Genomic DNA, 21,227 nt, shown 5'->3' on the forward strand with positions numbered 1-21,227 from the left:
CTCGCCCTCGGGCGTCAGCGCCGGCGGCGTGGGGATGCTGATGATGGCCGTGGTGATCTGCCCGGCTTTGCAGTTCGGCCTCAGCCCGTCGTCCGACTTCATGTTGAGGCTGGAGCGACTGGAAAACAAATTTAGTGCTTGGCTTGTTTCTCAAAATGAGGCGGTAGAAAGGATGGGGACGGTTGTGGTTCTTAATCAGGATCTTATTCAGCTGAAATATTCAAAGGCTCCATTTAAACATCCCCCCGTTCCTGCAAGGCACCATTTATGTCTACACAGATTACACTGAGCTCTGGTAATGTTCCCCCTGGTTAGGAGACAGCTTCTCACAGGGCAAATTGCTCTGTTTCCATTTCCTTCTTGCATAATTCTAGTTTATTTGAAAGGACATCTAAATACACTGGCCTGTGTAGTGCATCTTTTCAGAGCACAGGTAGTTCTTTCTGAGAAAGATGTTGCCTTTCTTGCATTTCAAATACCTCTTTCATATTCGCCGTCCCTTGATCCTTTCTATTTTATTTCTCTCTGCAGTAGTTTCAAGGATGTGACAGCTGGGAGCATTCTTATTAGATCTGCATCAATTGCATCCTATAATTAATTACAGGGGGAAAATGATAGGTTGATTTCTGTGCATCTGCACAGCTACAGGAGTCTGCTATTACCAGCCCAACGTGTTCATTTTCCACACAAGGCCTGTCCTTTCAGAATGGAAAGCTCCCAGTCGGGAGCTGCTGCTGCTGCTGTTCCCTCGGAGTGACTCACCCAGGGATGGTTTCTGATCCCCCAAACATCCAGGGACAGATCCCACCCCATGCCTCGAGTGGGGCAGCCCCAGGGCCTGCGTGCTGTGCCAGTGGTAACCAGCACACCCAGCTGGTCACATTCCTCGCAAAAAAATAACTGAAAAGCTTTTTTTCCTCTCCCCATCCTTGCCCAGTTTGGTAAGCAAGTGAAATAAGTGTTGACATTTAAAATACCACCAGCGTCTGATTTAGCAGCCAGAACAGTTGACATTCCCCTGAATTACTGCTTCAGGTGCTGGTTTAAAACATTGTCATATTGAAACTGAAATAGCTGGAGGCTTGTTTTGTGCTTACTCATTCATAACTCATGCTCTGAAATGCCCTTCTGGCACCAAGTAATCACTTGCTGCCCTGAAGGCAGCTTTGTTTGGGTTGTATGTCCCTTTGATTGGAGTGGGGAGAACAGGAGTGGGACATTCAAAACCAGCCCTGGTGCACAAAAAACTTAATGGGCTGAGGGGGATTTAGAAAGTAATTTAATATTTGCAGGAATTATATGGTGAACAAATGATTCTTTTTCAGCAATTTCTGTGTAAAATTAAATTTTAAACATTTTCTATTAAGGGACACTTCACCTGTGTCCTTTATGGCCTTTTAGGTCACAGCTACTAAGGCACCACTGTGAAATTCCTCTGATTTGCTTCCCAGTGATGCTTGGAGTGGCAATTTAGGCTTTTGGACAACGGAAATCAGTGAAGTGTCCTGTGGGACCACCTCAGCCCTCCAAGAGCTTTGGCTGACAGAGGTGCCCGTTCCCTGGGGAGCCTGTTCTGTGCCTGCCACCCTCTGGGGGCAGAACCTTCCCTGACATCCACCCTCCAGGCTGCCCTGGGGGCTGGGGCAGCTTTAACCTGCTCCTTCCTTGCCAGGACAGCCAGGAGCCACCTCCCTTGGGTCGTCACTGGTGTGGAGACGAACAGGCTGCCCCCAGGCCCTGGCAAGAGAACGGCCTGCAGCTGGGCACAGCTGGGCACAGCTGGGCACAGCCGGGCACACCTGGGCACAGCTGGGGACACCTGGGCACACCTGGGCACACCTGGGCACAGCGGGGCACACACGGGCAAGGGCACTCCTGCAGGGCTGCACTGGGCAGGGCACTCCTGCCGGGCTGCACTGGGCAGGGCACTCCTGCCGGGCTGCACTGGGCAGGGCACTCCTGCAGGGCTGCACTGGGCAGGGCACTCCTGCAGGGCTGCACTGGGCAGGGCACTCCTGCCGGGCTGCACTGGGCAGGGCACTCCTGCCGGGCTGCACTGGGCAGGGCACTCCTGCAGGGCTGCACTGGGCAGGGCACTCCTGCAGGGCTGCACTGGGCAGGGCACTCCTGCCGGGCTGCACTGGGCAGGGCACTCCTGCCGGGCTGCACTGGGCAGGGCACTCCTGCAGGGCTGCACTGGGCAGGGCACTCCTGCAGGGCTGCACTGGGCAGGGCACTCCTGCCGGGCTGCACTGGGCAGGGCACTCCTGCCGGGCTGCACTGGGCAGGGCACTCCTGCAGGGCTGCACTGGGCAGGGCACTCCTGCCGGGCTGCACTGGGCAGGGCACTCCTGCAGGGCTGCACTGGGCAGGGCACTCCTGCCGGGCTGCACGGGGCAGGGCACTCCTGCAGGGCTGCACTGGGCAGGGCACTCCTGCCGGGCTGCACGGGGCAGGGCACTCCTGCAGGGCTGCACTGGGCAGGGCACTCCTGCCGGGCTGCACTGGGCAGGGCACTCTCTGCCCTGCCCTGCCCTGCCCTGCCCTGCCCTGCCCTGCCCTGCATTTCCCTGCCCTGCCAGCAGGGAAATGACAGGAGCTGTGGCAGTGGGAAAGGCGTGAGGCCATCGCTGCTCGCACAGCCTGACACGGTCACTCTGCGGGGTTTGAATTTCTCTTCATCTTTTGCTGCATTCCAGAACGGCCTCAAAAAGTCTGGAGTGCCACGTGGTTATGGAAGCCAAAAAGAGCTCATGCTCCTCTTCTTCATGCCTGGGGCAGGACTGTATTTCATTGGGGTGATCACCTGGCATTGGCTGGTGGGCTCAAAGCATCCCTGCAGTGCACGAGCTGGGGGCAATAAACACAGCACTGAAGAGGGGGAAGTGTTCAGGGGGAAGGAAACTCAGAAAGCTGAATCTGTAAAGAGCTTTTGTGGTAAGGAACAAGAAATCCTGAAAGAAAGAAGTCTCATGTGTGGCCAAGAACACCCAGGTGCAGTGAATAGACCTCATCCAGTCCCTGTCGGCTTCAGAAACGATGGGAAACAAAAGCAACCATGCTGAGGGCAGCCACCAGATCCCATTGGGACAAGTCACAACTCCCTCAGGGAACAGGAGCACGGAAAGCCAAAGGGAGCCACGTGCACAAACCACCAGGACAGGAGCAGGAGGAGAAGGAAGCAAACACTGTCCAGACACGTCACAGAGACCACAGAGAAAACAGATTAAATACCTTGATGGTGGAAGTTCGTACAGATAACAGGGGATCATCCACAAGATAGGACAATCCCTACGGGACAACATGCCAACAGAAGATAAAAACACAATTCATTGTCCATTCCAGCATCCACAAGTTTAGTCCCAGCACTGCATCTCTGGCCTCAGCATTCCAGCTCGAGTTTGAATGGGCAACAGAACCTCCTCTCGGGCCCCTCAACCAGAACCCTTCTGCCAATTCAGCTTTGGAGAGCTCTGTTGATGGGAACAGAGCAGAACCAGAGCAGCTTTATTGCTGTGGTCCTTTGAGAGCCAAAGGCAAACAAGGCTCCAGCTCTGATGCACAGGGCACAGACTGGGATTGCTCTGCTGTTGTGTCACCAGTGGCGTTTGATCAAACTCTGTGAAAGCACAGAAGAAGGGTTTGGGTTGAAGGGCTGGGCTCAAGGCACTCAGCACTTGGAGAAAATACAGCATGTGAGTGTCCAGGCTCAGTCTGGGAGCTGGAATGGGAGGGCAAAAACCTCCTTTTGTTTGAACCAGCTGTCTGCTGTGGGAATATGACAGAGTAATCTCTGTGGTGGCAGCTCCAAGCACTCCAGGGTCACTTTGTCATCTGACACAGCAGATCTGGGGCCATTCACAGCCACTCAGCTGGAAGTGTGTGCCAGCAGCAGCCCAGACACCAGGCCAATAAATGATGGACTCTCAGAATCCTCTGCCTGCTTTCAGAAGGGTGAATTGCCCATTGAAACAAGCTTGCAACCATGGTACATTCCTCATTCCATTCCTGCAACTTGCTCACAAAATGACTCTTCAGTGTTTAAAAATGCTTTTACTGCAATTTAAATTTCCTGTTGCACGGTGTTTTAATAGATTATGTGAAGTACAGGATCTGCACACAAAGCCATTGAACCTTCTGGCCTGATAATTCCAGAGCAGGATCCAAACCTGCTCTCTGATTTGGTGCTGCACCATGGCAATAACTGGCTGAAAAACATGAGGGAAAACCCCTCTGTGCCGATTCTCCTTCTGAGTTTTAGTCCAAATTCAAGCATCACTGTTATTGCCATTGTTTCCTGAAAATTTGGAACATTTTCAGTCCCTGTCACTCATTGTCTGAGCAGGTCTGTGAGCTGAAGTGCTCAGCCTTTGTCAGTGTGGGCTGGCACAGCCTGGGTACCACGCTCACTAATTAGGGCACCACAGCACTAATGAGGGCACGCTTTGGTTCCTTCAGCTCCTGAGTGATGCTCACCTGCCCCTGCACAGGTCAGAATCTCCGTGAGCCTTTCCAGGACAGGGCTCAGCTTCCCTCTGCTGCAGCCCCTCTGCTCAAAGTGGGGCTGTGGAATGTGGGCACAGCTCTGAGGGGTTTGGGCAGAGAGTTTTGAACTGAAGAGTCAGGTTGTGAAATATCTGCTGGTAATGTCACATTGAAATAAAGGATGAGTTGTGTAAAACAGATTCAGGAGCCATTGGTACAGGAAGAATCAGTCCCTGCCCTTGCCCTGGGACCCTCGAGCTCCTGTCATTAATTCCTCAGCTTCCTGCAGTGTCTCTCTGAGGCCCAAGTGCTGCTTTTCCAGCACAAGCCAAGCTATGGAAGTGAAGGTGATTTGTCTAAAAGAAACCCGTGCGAGTCAGAAATCAAAAGTACACTTGATGATGGATGCAGGTAGGAAAAGGCATGAATATTTCAAATGTTAACCTCTCTGCATTCTCCCTAGAATGAATCATGGTATAGATAATGTGTTCCTTTACTGCAGAACCTTTTCTATAAACCTGGAAGCAAAACATCTGTATCAAACAAATATCTGAAATGTTCCCAAAGACTTCTGCACACACAGTCAGTCACTAATGAAAAACAAAACTCATTCCCAACACCTTGCAGGATGCAGACAGGACATTCATGCTGTAAAACTGGCTGTGGGATAAATCCCCTGCCCTCGCAACCAGAGATGAGCAAAGCTGTGTGCAGCCTCTAAGCCCTGGGACAGGCTCACCCTCTCTGGGCCAGCTCAGGGCCAAAGGCTCCTTTCCCCAGCCCGGGGCACTGGTGCCAGGCTGTGCCTGGGGTCCCCCCAGCACCTTCCTCCAGGGCAGCAGAGCTGTCCCTGGTGCTGCTCAGCCCCCCTGAGCGGTGGGATGCGTGCAAGGGCACTTGGGTCTGTCAGGAGCACTGAAAAAATGAAACTTCTTATTCTGACATCTCCCTGAGCCCTGGCTGACATTCATGTGTGTCCAGAGGCTGAGGAGCTGCTGCTGGCCCTGTGCAGGGGAGGGACTGAGGGCAGCAGATAATCCAATCCCATCTCGTCCCTCTGCACAGGAATTCCTGCTCTCATTGCACAGAGAATGAGGTGGAACCCACTGCAGACTGTTCTGGGGAGCCCAGGATGGGTCCCAGCCCCACAGAGATGTGCCAGGGGAGCCCAGGATGGATCCCAGCCCCAGGGGATGTGCCAGGGGAGCCCAGGATAGATCCCAGCCCCAGGGGATGTGCCAGGGGAGCCCAGGGTGGGTACCAACCCCACAGGGATGTTCCAGGGGAGCCCAGGGTGGGTCCCAGCCCCACAGGGATGTTCCAGGGCAGCCCAGGATGGGTCCCACCCCCACAGGGATGTGCCAGGGGTCCCTCAGAGCCCCCGGTGCAGCCCCCCAGCCCTGCAGGGCTGTGCCCTGTGCTGGTACTTACAGTTGTTTTTTCCAGGCAGTGCAGCAGATGGTGGTGTTGGCTCTCGATTAAGGAGGTGCCTTTAGTCATGTGCTGCTCCTCCTCGGTGGATCCCTGAGCAGCCGCGGAAAGAGGAGGGAACAAAACCCCAACAGGTGAAAACCCGGGAGAACAACCAGAGCCAGCGGGGGCTGGCACGGGGGCGAGGGCGCTTCAGTGCTGCCGGCTCCCAGGGTTTCTCCTGACTCTCAGGAGGTTTCCTCAGGTTTTTATTAATGATTTCCCCTGTCCACAAAGGGAAAGACGTGCACAAAGCACGGTCGGGTGCTGTAGGGTGTCTGCAGTGTCTCAGAACTGAGGGCGCCTAAATCTGAGAGGAGAAATGGATGTGCATGGCTCGAATTGCTGCTCAGGAGAGGAAACGGGTGGCAGAACATGCTGCCAGGACATCGCTTGTTACCCTCCAGGGGATGCAGTTCAGCCCTGGTGACAGCATTGCAGTTAAACACACCCCAGCATTAAACACTGTTCAATACTGTTCAATACTGTTCAATGCTGTTCAGTGCTGTTCAGTACTGTTCAATGCTGTTCAATACTGTTCAATGCTGTTCAGTACTGTTCAGTACTGTTCAATACTGTTCAATGCTGTTCAATACTGTTCAATGCTGTTCAGTACTGTTCAGTACTGTTCAGTACTGTTCAATACTGTTCAATGCTGTTCAATACTGTTCAGTACTGTTCAATACTGTTCAATGCTGTTCAATACTGTTCAATGCTGTTCAGTACTGTTCAGTACTGTTCAGTACTGTTCAATACTGTTCAATGCTGTTCAATACTGTTCAGTACTGTTCAATGCTGTTCAGTACTGTTCAGTACTGTTCAATACTGTTCAATGCTGTTCAATACTGTTCAATACTGTTCAGTACTGTTCAATACTGTTCAGTACTGTTCAGTACTGTTCAATACTGTTCAATACTGTTCAATACTGTTCAATGCTGTTCAATACTGTTCAGTACTGTTCAGTACTGTTCAATACTGTTCAATACTGTTCAATACTGTTCAGTACTGTTCAATACTGTTCAGTACTGTTCAATGCTGTTCAATACTGTTCAGTACTGTTCAGTACTGTTCAGTACTGTTCAGTACTGTTCAATACTGTTCAATGCTGTTCAATACTGTTCAGTACTGTTCAGTACTGTTCAGTACTGTTCAGTACTGTTCAATACTGTTCAATGCTGTTCAATACTGTTCAGTACTGTTCAGTACTGTTCAATACTGTTCAATGCTGTTCAATGCTGTTCAATACTGTTCAGTACTGTTCAATACTGTTCAGTACTGTTCAGTACTGTTCAGTACTGTTCAGTACTGTTCAGTACTGTTCAGTACTGTTCAATGCTGTTCAATGCTGTTCAGTACTGTTCAGTACTGTTCAATACTGTTCAATACTGTTCAATACTGTTCAATACTGTTCAGTACTGTTCAATACTGTTCAGTACTGTTCAGTACTGTTCAGTACTGTTCAACACTGTTCAATACTGTTCAATACTGTTCAGTACTGTTCAGTACTGTTCAGTACTGTGCCCAAAGCTGCCCTGCTCTGGGTGCCACTCCCAGCTGATGCTGTGGTCCCCAAGGGCAGGAATAACTGAGTGTGACAGAGCCAGAGCACAGCTGGAGTGGCACACTGAGCAATCTGACTTCCTGAACACAGAATTAACAGATTCCTGTGGGAATGCAGCTTAGGCAGGTTATGGATTTTTGTTGCTGTTGTTTTGGAAGATGAACATTCCCAGATGTATTTTTAGAAGTGGCCTAAAAAAAAAAAATCAGTTCCATTTTTCTTATTAACAATGTTCCTGATGAGGTAACAGCTCCAGCAGGCCCTGCTGGCTCCTGCTGAGATGTCTGACTGCACTGGAGCCTGGCCTGGAATGTTCCCCAGGGAGCTCCTTGGGAGCCCTAAAGCTGAGATGATGCTGCACTAAAACACTGGGAGCAGAGGGAGGAAGAGCACATATTGCAAACACTATCTTTTTGTGAGGATTTGCCTGAGAGCAAATCAAAATGGGCTCTGAAAGCCAAGACAGAGCTTGCCCAGCTCTGGCAGGAGAGCCAAGGCAGTTGTTAAGGGCTGGCAGCACAGCCCAGCCTCTCCCTGTGTCCCATCCCAGGGCTGGGCTGGGGCTGGCAGTGCCAGGAGGGGGCTGAGGCTCAGGGAATGCCACCTCTGCCTCCTCCTCCTCCTGAGCAGGAGCCCCCAGGGCACCCCGGGTGGGAAACGGGCACCAGAGGTGCAGAGCTGCTGGCCAGGGCTGGCATTTGGCATTTGGCACTTTGGGAGCAGGGCTGAGGGAAGGGGTCCCGCAGAGTTGGGCTCTGCACCCTGACAGAATCTGGGTCTGCAGCAGAGGAGCTTGGCTGTGATGAAGAGAGCTGAGCCCTCTGAGCAGGGATGCCAGCTTGGCAAGGCTTTGGTGCCAGCCACCATGCAGTTTGCTCTTGGAAGGCATTCAGGGAGCTGCTGGGTGCTGGGGGAGGCTGCAGCATGCTGTGGTGTCAGCTCTGCAACCCCAAATTGTTCCCCTTTCCCTCGATGTTAGTGCTCCAGGTGAGCCCTGGTGAGCCGGGGCAGGGGCTGGACTGGCCCTGCCCAGCCTTATGTGGGGCTTGAGAAAAGGCACCAGAGCTGCCAGGCTTCTGCTCCTGGGGCATTCACCTCCCAGCACTGCAGCTCCAAGGGAATTTCAGCTGTACGAGGGGATTAGTGCTAAGAGGATATGTAGGCTGCTTCCATGGGAAGGATCTCACCATCCCTCGAGCACTTTTGACATAAAGCCCACTAAAAAAAAACCTCTAAATGAGAAGAAAACAGTCTGAGCACTTCGTGTCTGGATGGCAAATGCCACAAATCCACACGTTTGTGGAGCATGAGCCTCTGGGAGCTGATCTCCTGCTGCTGCTGTCCTTGGACAGATCCTTCCCTTCCTTTGCCTCCCCTCTGCTGGGGGCTCCGGGCTGGGGACCCCTGGGCCCCCCGGCTCCTCAGAGAGCTCGTCCTGCTCCTGTCCCAGGGGCACAACGCAGGGCTGTGCCCCAGGGACAGGGAAATTGGGGATTGGATCCCAAGTGAGGCTGCACAGATGAGCCCCAGCTGGCTCTGGGGCTCAGCCGTCCTTCCTCTCTCTGTCTCTTTGCTCCCCACGTGCATGGCAGGCTGATTTATTGGAAATGGAATCCATGCAATGTGCTAATACCTGCTCTGGTGTTGATCAGGCTTAATGTAATCACCTTCTCTCGTGTCTGCTGCTTCTGCTGAGCAATCTGAGCACTTAAAACTTTCCTGAGCAGCCAGAGGCCTCTGGAGGCCTTTAAAAATAAACCCAGAACAGGCAGCCTGAGCCAGGAGCCAGGGAACATCTCCCTGTCCAGCTGGAGATGAGCAGATAGTGCACATCAGCCTCCTAAGGGGTACATGGAGGGCAGAGGGTGTTTCTAGAGAGGGCAGAGGGTGCTTCTAGTGGGGGCTGTGGGGCCCAGGCCAGCCCCAGCAGCTCTGGCACGGAGCAGAGGGAGCTGAGAAAGAACCTGCTCCTGCCTGCAAGGGCAGCTCCTGTCCCAGCTCCTGTCCCAGCTCCCATCCCAGCTCCTGTCCCATCTCCTGTCCCTGTCCCTGTCCCTGTCCCATCTCCTGACCTTGAGTGTGACCCCGAGTGCCAGGCTGGGGACGAGGGGAGATGGGAGCCAGGGAGGGGCTGGCAGGGCCAGGGGCAGGGACAGGGCCAGGGAGAGGGACAGGGACAGGGAGAGGGACAGGGGGAGGGACAGGGGCAGGGAGAGGGCCGGGGAGAGGGACAGGGACAGGGCCAGGGGCAGGGGCAGGGGGGGGGACAGGGACAGGGACAGCGACAGGGGCACGGACAGGGGCACGGACAAGGAGAGGGACAGGGAGAGGGAGAGGGACAGGGAGAGGGAGAGGGACAGGGAGAGGGAGAGGGACAGGGAGAGGGAGAGGGACAGGGAGAGGGAGAGGGACAGGGAGAGGGAGAGGGACAGGGAGAGGGAGAGGGACAGGGAGAGGGAGAGGGACAGGGAGAGGGAGAGGGACAGGGAGAGGGAGAGGGACAGGGAGAGGGAGAGGGACAGGGAGAGGGAGAGGGACAGGGAGAGGGAGAGGGACAGGGAGAGGGAGAGGGACAGGGAGAGGGAGAGGGACAGGGAGAGGGAGAGGGACAGGGAGAGGGAGAGGGACAGGGAGAGGGAGAGGGACAGGGAGAGGGAGAGGGACAGGGAGAGGGAGAGGGACAGGGAGAGGGAGAGGGACAGGGAGAGGGAGAGGGACAGGGAGAGGGAGAGGGACAGGGAGAGGGAGAGGGACAGGGAGAGGGAGAGGGACAGGGAGAGGGAGAGGGACAGGGAGAGGGAGAGGGACAGGGAGAGGGAGAGGGACAGGGAGAGGGAGAGGGACAGGGAGAGGGAGAGGGACAGGGAGAGGGAGAGGGACAGGGAGAGGGAGAGGGACAGGGAGAGGGAGAGGGACAGGGAGAGGGAGAGGGACAGGGAGAGGGAGAGGGACAGGGAGAGGGAGAGGGACAGGGAGAGGGAGAGGGACAGGGAGAGGGAGAGGGACAGGGAGAGGGAGAGGGACAGGGAGAGGGAGAGGGACAGGGAGAGGGAGAGGGACAGGGAGAGGGAGAGGGACAGGGAGAGGGAGAGGGACAGGGAGAGGGAGAGGGACAGGGAGAGGGAGAGGGACAGGGAGAGGGAGAGGGACAGGGAGAGGGAGAGGGACAGGGAGAGGGAGAGGGACAGGGAGAGGGAGAGGGACAGGGAGAGGGAGAGGGACAGGGACAGGGACAGGGGCAGGGCCAGGGCCAGGGCCAGGGCCAGCAGGATTTGTGCACTCACCGGGAGCTCCAGGGCCTCGTTGAGCAGCCCGTTGCGCTTGCTGTGCAGGTAGGCGTTGGAGCTGCCCGTCTTGGCCACGCGGATCCGCGCCAGGCGCGCCTTCTGTGGGGAGAGACAGGGCAGAGATTGTGGGGTCAGGGATGGGGACACAGGGACAGAGATTGTGGGGTCAGGGATGGGGACACAGGGACAGAGATTGTGGGGTTAGGGATGGGGACACAGGGACAGAGATTGTGGGGTTAGGGACAGAGACAGGGCAGAGATTGCGGGGTCAGGGATGGGACACAGGGTCAGGGACAGTGGGCTTAGGGCTGGGGGACAATGGGGCTGGGGCTTTGCACGTGCTCTGCACGTGAGGTGCCTCCATTTCTCACATTCCCCCCACCCCGGGCCCTCCAAAGCCCTCTCTGTGTCCCAGCCCTGTCCTTGTCCCCTGCAGCAGCACAGGGACACAGGGCCCTGCAGTGGCGCTGCTGCTTCATCAGCTGTGGCATCTGATAAAGGAACTGTCCTAAAATACACACCTCCAGGGGGACAGGACAGGTGATAAAAGCACTCCAGAAAAATGCCAACAAGAAAAACCAAGACCCTACCTCTTCCTTTTTGATAATTCCTTTTAGCATTTTCGTTTTACTTTCAATTGCTGCCTGCTTCTCTCTTGAGCGATTTGCCTTTTTTCTCTTCTACTGTTAATTTATGACTCAAACGCCATTAAAAGTAAATACATTAAATAGCTGCAGCTATTAAAAAATAATTACATTGTGCTGTAGTTTAAAATGCTGCATAATCCCTTAAATAACATGGAGCTCGTGATTTTCCCCTCTAATTAGAGGTGCTAATGGGTAAACGCTGTAGGAAGAGGAAAGGCAGGAGGCAAAAATCTGCAGTGGGTCCAGAGTGGAGCCATTTCAGGAGCTCTGTCCCTGTCCAGGTGTGAGCCACTCTGGCCCTCAGTGCTGGAAAGATTTGAAATATTTCTTTAACCTCAAGACCCTGTGCCCCTGCGGACAATTCCTCAGGCAGAGACACCCATGGGTAAAGTTGGCAGCTTTAATTGGGTGACACAGACTATGACCAGGCTGAGAAATAGGTCTTCTTTTGACCCCCCAAAATGGGGACGTCTGAAATTGGCTTTATTTTCTATTCCTCACCTAGATTTCCTTGTCCCATTTTAACGCCGAGCCTCCTGATCAGTGTGAGATCAGTGAGATCTCTGTGCTGGGCCAAGGAACTGCCTGGGACAGGGGCCAGCCTGAGAGCACAGTGAGAAATCTTCACTTTTCCTGAACCTTCCCCAAGCTGCTGGGCTGCTCCAGGCCCTGGAAAGGACTGGCCTTAGGCTGTGACCTGGCACAAGATCCGTGGGACTGCTGCTGTGGAATGGGGGCAGTGGGAGAGAGCTGGGTAAGGGACTGAGCAACATTTCCATTTCCATGGCATTGTCCCTCTGTTCTGATAATGACATTGCCATTAAATGGTTCCTCCTAAACACAAGTTTGTGCCTTTGTGTGTCTGTTCCTTACATTCCACAGGGATCTCTCTCCCCGAATCAGGGGTGGATTTTGGGTGCAGTGCTGGTTTTTCCAGGGATGCTCTGGTGGTACCACTGAGGTTCCCATTTCTCTCTGTGCCTGATACAACATCAGCTCCTCTGCTGGAGGAATTGCCAGTGCCCAATCACCTCACCTGTTGCAGGGAAGGCTCATCCTCATCCCCAGCTCAGTCAATTGTTAAAGTGGATTCAGTCTCAGGCTGTTGTAATGAACATTATTCCCTTTGCCTCCAGGCCAGCAGGGCATCAAATATTAATAGCTGTACTCCATGTGGAGTGGAGACGGTTCTGAGGTCTGCTCCCTTTTCCTTTTGAAACAGGGCCACTTGCTATCTAAATAATTAAGCCCCACAGCTTTTGTAGTTTAGAACAGACGTTGTTATTTTAAAAAATGTCAGTGGGGCAGGACAGAAGTTAATCCTGCTCTCCTGCACAAAGGATGGGCTGGGATCGTCTCAGCGCCCAGCTCCGGTCCCCATCGTGATTAAATTTGGTAGATATCTTGATTAACTCAGCTAGAGAAGTTAATTAAAATTGGTGCCTAAAATTGGTTTGGCCCTCCAGACAGTTTTCTCCATTGGACTAGAAACAACTTTAAAACAAGAGCTCAGGTTTTTCTGTGAGTGTGCAAATGTGAATTTTCTGTGAGTGTCTCTGCCGGGTGGCACAAGCTCTGCCTGGCTTTGGGTACCTGTCCTGTGTCTCTGTGGGCTCTGACAGTACAGATGGGTTTAAGATTTTCCAAATTCTGCCAGTTTTGACCACACGTGGGCAGGTTTTTGTCATCCCTGTCCTGCAGAGCTCCTGGCCTGGGCACTGAGGATGGGCAGGTGCAGGCCTGTGGTTCTCTGGCCTTCTGCTGCAAACATCATTTTGGGGGGGATGGTTGTATTCTGCATCTTCTCCCCCAAAAGTGACAGACTAAAGGTCACCAGGGCCGGGCCTGAGCTCACAGTTACTGAAATAACCCCTGCACAGGAGGCTAAAAAAGGAAAAGCAAACGGCACACTGTGTCTGCATGGAGATGGGAGAGGAGTTGCTAGGAAACCACAGGATCTCAAAATGCATATGACCTAATCTGGAAGATAATTTATATGATGAAAATAATAATACTAATGACAGCCACTTACAGGTTAGAATGATTAATTTGGTTATCTTGGAGCCCACGTGTTTCTCAGAGCAGGATGGAAGGCAGGGCTCAGGAACTTCTGGGCTCTGCTGGTTCTTCAGAAGCTGGGGGCTCAGAATCAGCACCAGGGCAGTGAAGACCTGCACAGGTGGGGAGGGTGCAGCATCCTGGGGCTCTGCACTTCCCAAAGGGACTGGCAGAGGAGCGGGAAGAGCCTGAGCTCATCCTGTTGCTGTTTGGAGAAGTGCAGGGAGCAGGAGCTGCTGGCTGGGAGAAATGCTTACCAGATGGCAGGCTCAGGAAACAGCTAATTATTATTTATTAATGATTTTCATCCAGTTCTTATGGAGATAACGCTCACTCTTGATTTATGTGGGATAAAAAACTATTAAGCTACAACCCATGACACGATTCCACATTAGCCAGACAACTTCAGCTTTCCAGATCTCCTGTCCCTGAGCGAGCAGGGAGTGCAGGACCTGGAGGCAGGAACCCTGCAGCCCCTTCTCCCCCTGGGCACCGGGGCTGTCTGGGCACCCTCACTCTCAGGATGGGGCTGGAAGGGACCTCGGGACTCAAATCAGAGCTCACCTGGTCTGACTGTGCAGAGCCCCCTCCACCCATGTCCAGGTGGGTTTGGGTAGCTCCAAAGCTGCACACCTGAGGGTATTTACCCATTAATGAGGGCTCCAAACCCTGCACACCTGAGGGTATTTACCCATTAACGAGGGCTCCAAACCCTGCACACCTGAGGGTATTTAGCCATTAACGAGGGCTCCAAACCTGCACACCTGAGGGTATTTAGCCATTAACGAGGGCTCCAAACCCTGCACACCTGAGGGTATTTACCCATTAACGAGGGCTCCAAACCCTGCACACCTGAGGGTATTTAGCCATTAATGAGGTCTCCACCCATGTCCAGGTGGATTTGGGGCTCTCCAGACCTGCACACCTGAAGGTATTTAGCCATTAACGAGGGCTCCACCCATGTCCAGGTGGATTTGGGGCTCTCCAAACCTGCACACCTGAGGGTGCTCACACGTTAATCAGCTCCCTCAGAGCTGTCCCTGTGAGGCCACAGTCCCTCCTCAGCCTTTCCTCTGCCCCATTTCCCTTTACTGCTAAAACCACACCACGAGGTTTCCTGGAAGAAAGTGGAGGTAATTAACCATGTTTTCCATGCTAATTCCTCAATAATTAATAGTTTGAATGTTATTGGTGACTGCTGCAGTAGGTGAGCAGCACTGGGTGTTTAAGGCTGAGATGAAGCTGCTCTCCAAAGTCACCAGTGGAGTGCTTTGGATCCGGTTTTTATTCTCAAGGTGAAATATGAAATATTATTTATTGTATATATATTATTTTCTTGCTTTTGTCTGCATCTGTTGCTTGTTTGGGGTTTGGATTTAAATCCTGGATGGAAAGGACTTGGTTGATTCTGGAAGGTGGAAAAGGTGACGAGCAGGTTGCAGAGTTAAACAGAGCACAGACTGCTACAGGATCTAAGAGGAACTTTTTCTTCTCCTTTTCACTTCTCTAAGATACAAAGTGTGCACATTTGGACTTTACTTCCTCTCAAACCTTTACATTAAACAGCTTTTGAGCCAAGTTCAACTATTCTGTCACTTTTGCTTTGGGGGAGATGTCATAGAGCTGCATATGGAAATTAGGTAGTGCAGAACTCATTATATTCCTATATAATTCGACAGAACCACTTGCAGTCAGACCTTGATCTTATTTTGGGCCTCTTCATTACTTCCCAGAGATGAAAGATCCCCCTCTTCTCCTCTGTGCCTCTCCTTTTAATGCTACCTTACCCTTGGCACCATTAAAGCAACAGAACTTCATTTCCAATGAACTTTATCGTTTAATCTTCTCCAACGCTGAGGAACATCGTGTTCAGGCTATTTATGGAACAATGCACAGAATCTGGAGTTTAATGGGTCTGGGTCTCTCCCAGTGCAGGTATCCTGGCTGAGCAGGAGCTTTCACAGGTCACACTGTGCAGCACTGGCAGGGGGCTCAGGCAGCCCTGGGGCACCACTCCCCTCCTGCTGGAATCTCCTTTTTGTCATTCTCACCTTGAGCTCAACGAGCTCTGGCTCACATTCAGCGAGGCTCTCACTCCTATGGGATATTGGTTTTGGAAATTCTCTCGTCTGTTCAGAAAGTTCCCTGTGATTTCCAGCCTGTGTTGTGTGCATGTTCATCCACCCAGCCAGGCCACAGCCACACCTTGATCTGGGTACGGGCTGATTTAGGGGCTGTTTTCCCCTGGCTGAATTCTGTTTTACACAGTTCTGCAGCTTGCCTGAACCTCAAAGCCTCCTCTCTGCTGAAGCTCCCACAGCAGCAGCCCAGCTGAGTGACAAAACCTCCTCTCTTCCCTTCTCTCTCCCTTCTTGAAATAGAACAAAAGAAATTCCTACACACATTTTTTATAGTACGAATGCTGGAACAGGTTTTTAGAGCTTGGGTCAGAATTGCTGCAAGGATGTTGTTAAAGGGGTGCCCAATTGTAGTGGAATGATCTGGAATAACTGGAATTGTTGTGGGGTGTAAATCAGGGTGTCAGAACTTGTCTAGAAACTTATTACTTAAAAAAAAAATCACAAGGAATGTTTTTCTGCACCATGAATAGGGATGGTGCTGTTCTGCATTAGTCCAAACCGAGGCTCAGTGTCTCACTGCAAGCCAAGCGTGATGAGCAGCTGTCTGCCTGTGATTTATCTGTCTGTCCTTCCTTATCTGTGTTTCCAGAGCTCCCTTTTATGGCACCTTTCACACAGCTCACACCCCCAATTAATAGCTCTGAAGTGTTCAGGGCTGGAGGAATTAGTTTGATCTGGTGTCACATGCCAGGTGCTGGCCCTGATGGATGAGCACTAATTAATTAATTAATTAATTAATTAACGGTGTGGAGCCCGTGGCAGCCCAGGGAGGGGGGATGGCTCAGGGAGGGTCACCCTGGGGGACAGGGCCCTGCTGGCAGCACTGAGGGGCTGGCCCCAGCCCCAGCCCCTTCTCCATGAGGGAGATCTCAGCCCTACCTGAGCAAAGCTTTTTTTGGCCGAGTGCTTTGAGCCAGGGCTCCTTGGCGAGGGCATCTCAGCCTGGGTTTATTCTGACATCGGGGACAGAGAGGGCAGCACGAGCCACTGCAGCTGCTCCAGCTGTGCCACAGAACGGGAACATCTGTCCTGGGCATGGGGCAGGGACCCCGGGGCTGGGGGGTCACTCAGCTCCTCCCCATCCCAGGCTGTGCTCTGGACATCACTGAGACACGATGGGAAACTGAAAATCAACGTGGAGCAGCTTCTGGGTACTGAAAATCAACGTGGAGCAGCTCCTGGGTACTGAAAATCAACGTGGAGCAGCTCCTGGGTACGTGTGCAAGGGGCTCCAGCTGGGCACTGGGCCACTGCTGACGCAGCCTGGAGTATTTGGATGCATGGGCTTGCTTTGGAGCTGAGCCCATCAACTGGAGCTCTCTGATTTCAGCCCTTCCTCTCAGAGGAGACAGCTCCTTGTCTCGTACAATCTGGGATTCAGGGAATTTGGAATAGCTGAGCTGATGGAAAATGTTGTTTTGCTTTCCCCGATGATATGAAAGGAAAGAGGCAGGTGTCCTGGTTGGCTGATTTGTGTGTTTGGGTTTTTTTCCCCTGAACTCTATTAAGGGATGTGACAAACAGAGAAAGAGGTACCTAGCCCAGCAAAAAATGAAATATCTTCTAAAAAATAATAAAAAAGCTTTTTTTCCCCTGTCAAAGACTGTTAAATATCAACAACAACAAAAACATATTCCACACAGATTCGTTCTGGTTGAAAAAAACATGTTCCTTAAATGTCAGCCAGCTCCAGTTTTAACCTTATTGTTTCTCTCTCCCCCCAAGTTCCCAACCCCATCCCCTGCTGGCACTGACTCATGTGCTGATGCTGAGCCCTCCTTAGACAGCTCCACTCACTCTTCCTGGCCACGCTCTCAAGTTCAGTAACCCACCTCCCAAATTTAGGGTGTCAGCTGTAAAACAGAACATTTCAAAGCTGACTCCCCTGCTCTGTAGCAAATCAATGATGACAATGGCCTGGTTATTGACAGCTGTGTGGGCTGCCTTCCTCATGGGTAGGGGATGACACAAACCCAGATTCAGCCTTTCCCAGCACCGCTCCCCTCTCTGAGCCCTGCTGCAGCTCCCGAGGGTCTGGAACAGGCTGTTCCTGCATCCTCCTGAGGAACAATCAGGCATTTGTGTCCCTGCTTGTCCTTCCTTTTGGCTGGAGCCCCTTGCAAGCATCTCCATAGTTACCCCTTCCTCAGCTGCCTGCGTGCCACTGTCTCCTGAGGGGACGGGAGAGCCTCCCTCCATTCCCTCCTCTCCCCATGGAAGAACCTCCCTCCATTGCCCTTTCCTCTCCCCATGGAAGAACCTCCCTCCATCCCTTTCTGTCCCCCATGCCCGCCTCCCTCCCTGCTGCTGGAGCTGCTCGGTGATGGATCCTTCCCTCCGTCCCCCAGACAAGGTGTCCCCTCGCCTGCCTCGCCAGTTTGTCCCCTCTGCTCTCCCCCAGCCTGGCGTTGTTCAGCTTCCTGCTCGATGCTGGGGCTCTGTGTGGGAGCAGCTCTACAGAACTGCTCTGTCCTGGTGCTCCTTGCCTTGCCCCAGCCTGTGCTTGGCTCTCTCCTGGAAGCTCACAGCCCCAGGATGGAAGGAGAACCTGCCTCAAGGCTTGTGCAGCGCATTGCTTGTTCTCAGGGAGCCAAAGGGCACCAGATAATAAATGAAATGAATTGAACACCCTCCGAGGCTGTAGTCGTCAAAAGCACATTTGCTGCAGGCTTGAAACCAAGCCCTGTGATTACCCAGGGCTGGGATTGTTGGCAGCCCCTGTGGAACTGAGGCCATGCCAATCCCCTGGGATTATCAGCTATTCCAGCAGCAAGGCTCATTTAGCAAATCTGACTATTACACATAAATGCACTTCAAGCAGGGCTGGGTTTTTCTTTTCCCCACAGCATTTCTGAGCATTTCCATTTCCCCGCTGCTGTGGGTTCCCCATTTTGTGAGGGGTGCCCTTTGAACTTGGCTTTCCCCAGGCTGAGATCCACAACATCCCTGCTGAATTCCCACCTCGGGGCTCCCCTGTGCCACCCGCAGCCCTGCCTGTCCCTGTCCCTGTGCTGGGGACAATGAGCTGTGCCTGGGGCCTGCTCACCCCTTCTGCAAACCCCGATCTGTGCCTGGGGCCTGCTCACCCCTTCTGCAAACCCCGATCTGCTCTCCTTCCCCGCTGCTGCCAAAGGAGCAGCATCTCGGAGCTGTCAGCAGCTGCCTCTGCCTTTCCTTGCCGGGGTGGGCAAGTGGGAGGTGTTGTCCCCCACCCAGCTCCTGTCTCCTTCTCCTGCAAGCTGAGCGCAGAGAGGGGCTCCTCCAGCATCATCTGAATTACAAAGTCATTCTATTGTCAAGCCTTTTAAGTGTCACATTCTCTTTGAAATCCGAGGCTGTGACATTCACTGAGGAACAGCACCGTTTCAAAGTCAGGGATGTCTATTCTTAGCACATCAGTCAAAAAAAGGGGGAAAAAAAAAGTCGTTGGGGAAGGAAAAAAACACAACAGTTTTACCAAAATGAACCTTGTCACAAGTGATCAATTCATCTCCCAGTCACGCTGACCTGCTCCTTGCTGCATGCCAGAGGACAGAATTTGATACCACAGCACAATGAATTAAGATTTGCCAGATCTCCTGGTAATTAATTGTCTCACAGCACAGGTTTGGCAAAGAATAATTTATCTTTAAAGAGATTAGATCACTGGTAGCTGGGTTTTGTGTTTTACTGGGTTTTTTCTTTTTAAGGAACACTTCTCCTCAGTTAGTTGAAGAATAGATGCTGATGAGTAACAGCCACCTCCTGGTACTTTATGCACGTTACTCAAATTCCTTTTCCTGCTAGACCAGAGCCCCCTCAGCAGTGGAGAGGCAAAGTTAGGGCTGAGCAGAGCCAGAGGGGCTGGGCTGTGCTCTGGATTTTGGGGTGCAGCCCCTGGGAATGTCAATCCAGGCAGCCTGATGCTCGTACAGGATTTCTGCCTTTGTTATTGGTCACTGGAAACTCTCAGTCTGAGCTCATATAAAAATTAATAATGTCTATAGCCTTGTCTTGAAATCTGGCTGTACATCATGAGAGTCATGATTCTCAAACTAAGCAGAACTTTCAAAGCATTTATCCTGATCCCTGTCCAAGATCTGCTCCTCCCTTCAAAGAGAACAAGAACTCACTAAATTCCTGGTGTGCTCCTAAATTCTGTTGTAAGGAGCTGCTGCTGGTGGGTTCCTCATATTCAGGGACTGAGAGAGCAAAGAGATTTTTCCAACCTTCTTGAAAAAGCCATGCAAATGTCTTTGTAACCTTAACAAGATGGGGGCAGAGTTTTAACTGTTTCTGAAGATGGGATTCAGTCCAGTGTGGGATGATGCTGGAACAAGTGTGGTATCCAAGCAGATCCTCAATGTCCCCCTGCACATCCTGACCAGCTCCAGAGGGACTGTCACTAATGTGCTTCTCTCCCTCTGCTGCTTTTTAGTATTCATGCAGTGCTGATCATGTGAAAATTACTCACACTTCTGACTTGGGAAAAGTTTCTTAACTGAGAAATTCCTCCAATATCAAGGGAATTAGAAATTCAAATGGGGGGAAATTATACACTGTGTGTGTCAATACAGCAAAGCTTTATAAAAGCTGCAATCAATCACACTGGCATCAAAGGTGCTGGGACTTTTCCCTGTTACCAAGTGGATCACAGGCCAAAGGGAAAGTGGAACTGGAGGAAGGAGCCTTGCTTTGCTGCTGGAGAGAGGGGCTGCCCTGTGCAGGAGCCCAGGCCTGCGCTCAGCCCTGGGTTATGCCCAGTTCCTGCCTGGCCCTTTGCTCTGTGCCTGGCTGGGCTCTGGAGCAGCTCCTGTCTCTGTTTGGTGCTGCTGCAGCAGAACCAGAGCTCTCTGTCAAAGGCCTCAGTTCTTGAATGGGCTGTTGGGCACTGTCCCATAAACCTCCCCCTGAGCATCCCTGCCCTTCCCAGCTCCTGTCTCAGTGAAATCCCAACCCTCGTGCCCGGTGCAGCCTCACTTTAGACAGCTCTGCAGCCACTGAAATTCACTGCAAGGCTGCCCTGACCCCTCTGGATCCACTGCCAGCTGCTGCAGAGGGCACAGGGTGGCTTTGCCATAGCTGTACCCTTTATCTCTGCTGCGCTGTGTGCGATCAAACCCACACCTCTCCCTCCAGTCCTCCTCCCCTGCCCCAGTGCGCCCTGTCCAGCCTCCGGCAGGGTTTGCACAGCCCAGCAGGGATGTGCTGAGGCTGCAGCTCATTCCTGCACCTTCCTGCTATTCCCCTTTTGTGTTGTGACTGCCAAATGTTGTGGTTTTGTGGGTCTTGTCTCTGAGCTCTGTGCTGTCAGCTCCCTGAGATGCAAGGAGGAGGCACGGCCCAGATGCCTGCCTGGAGCAGAAATAACACATTTTTCTACTACTGTTCTCCAGCAGGTCCCCTGAGTCTCGCATTTCTGGCAGGCAGCATTCCATGGGGAGAAAAAGAACCTCAGGCCTTTGGTTTGCAGTTGTTGTAAAAACCTGATTCTGGCTGTGGTGCAATTTAGCAGATTGAAATAGAGATATAGTAAATCTGTTATACTCTCTCAGTGACTCAGGGAGCTTCCACTGGCAAAAACTGTTCAGAATTTGGA

General features: G+C 52.4%; 1 protein-coding gene across 1 annotated transcript in view; it reads right to left on the minus strand.

Annotated features, from left to right (window-relative positions):
- KCND3 (potassium voltage-gated channel subfamily D member 3) overlaps positions 1–21,227 on the minus strand; it is an 83,966-nt gene that overhangs the window by 1,217 nt on the left and 61,522 nt on the right. Inside the window, exons 3-5 of the mRNA XM_031064188.1 lie at positions 10,801–10,902; positions 5,900–6,009; positions 6–118 (exon numbers count right to left, since the gene is read on the minus strand). Coding sequence (XP_030920048.1) covers positions 6–118; positions 5,900–6,009; positions 10,801–10,902 — 325 coding nt within the window. The remainder of the gene's footprint in view (positions 1–5; positions 119–5,899; positions 6,010–10,800; positions 10,903–21,227) is intronic.

This window comes from Geospiza fortis, unplaced genomic scaffold, assembly GCF_000277835.1.
Source record: "Geospiza fortis unplaced genomic scaffold, GeoFor_1.0 scaffold601, whole genome shotgun sequence".
In the NCBI taxonomy this organism is placed as follows: Eukaryota; Metazoa; Chordata; class Aves; order Passeriformes; family Thraupidae; genus Geospiza; species Geospiza fortis.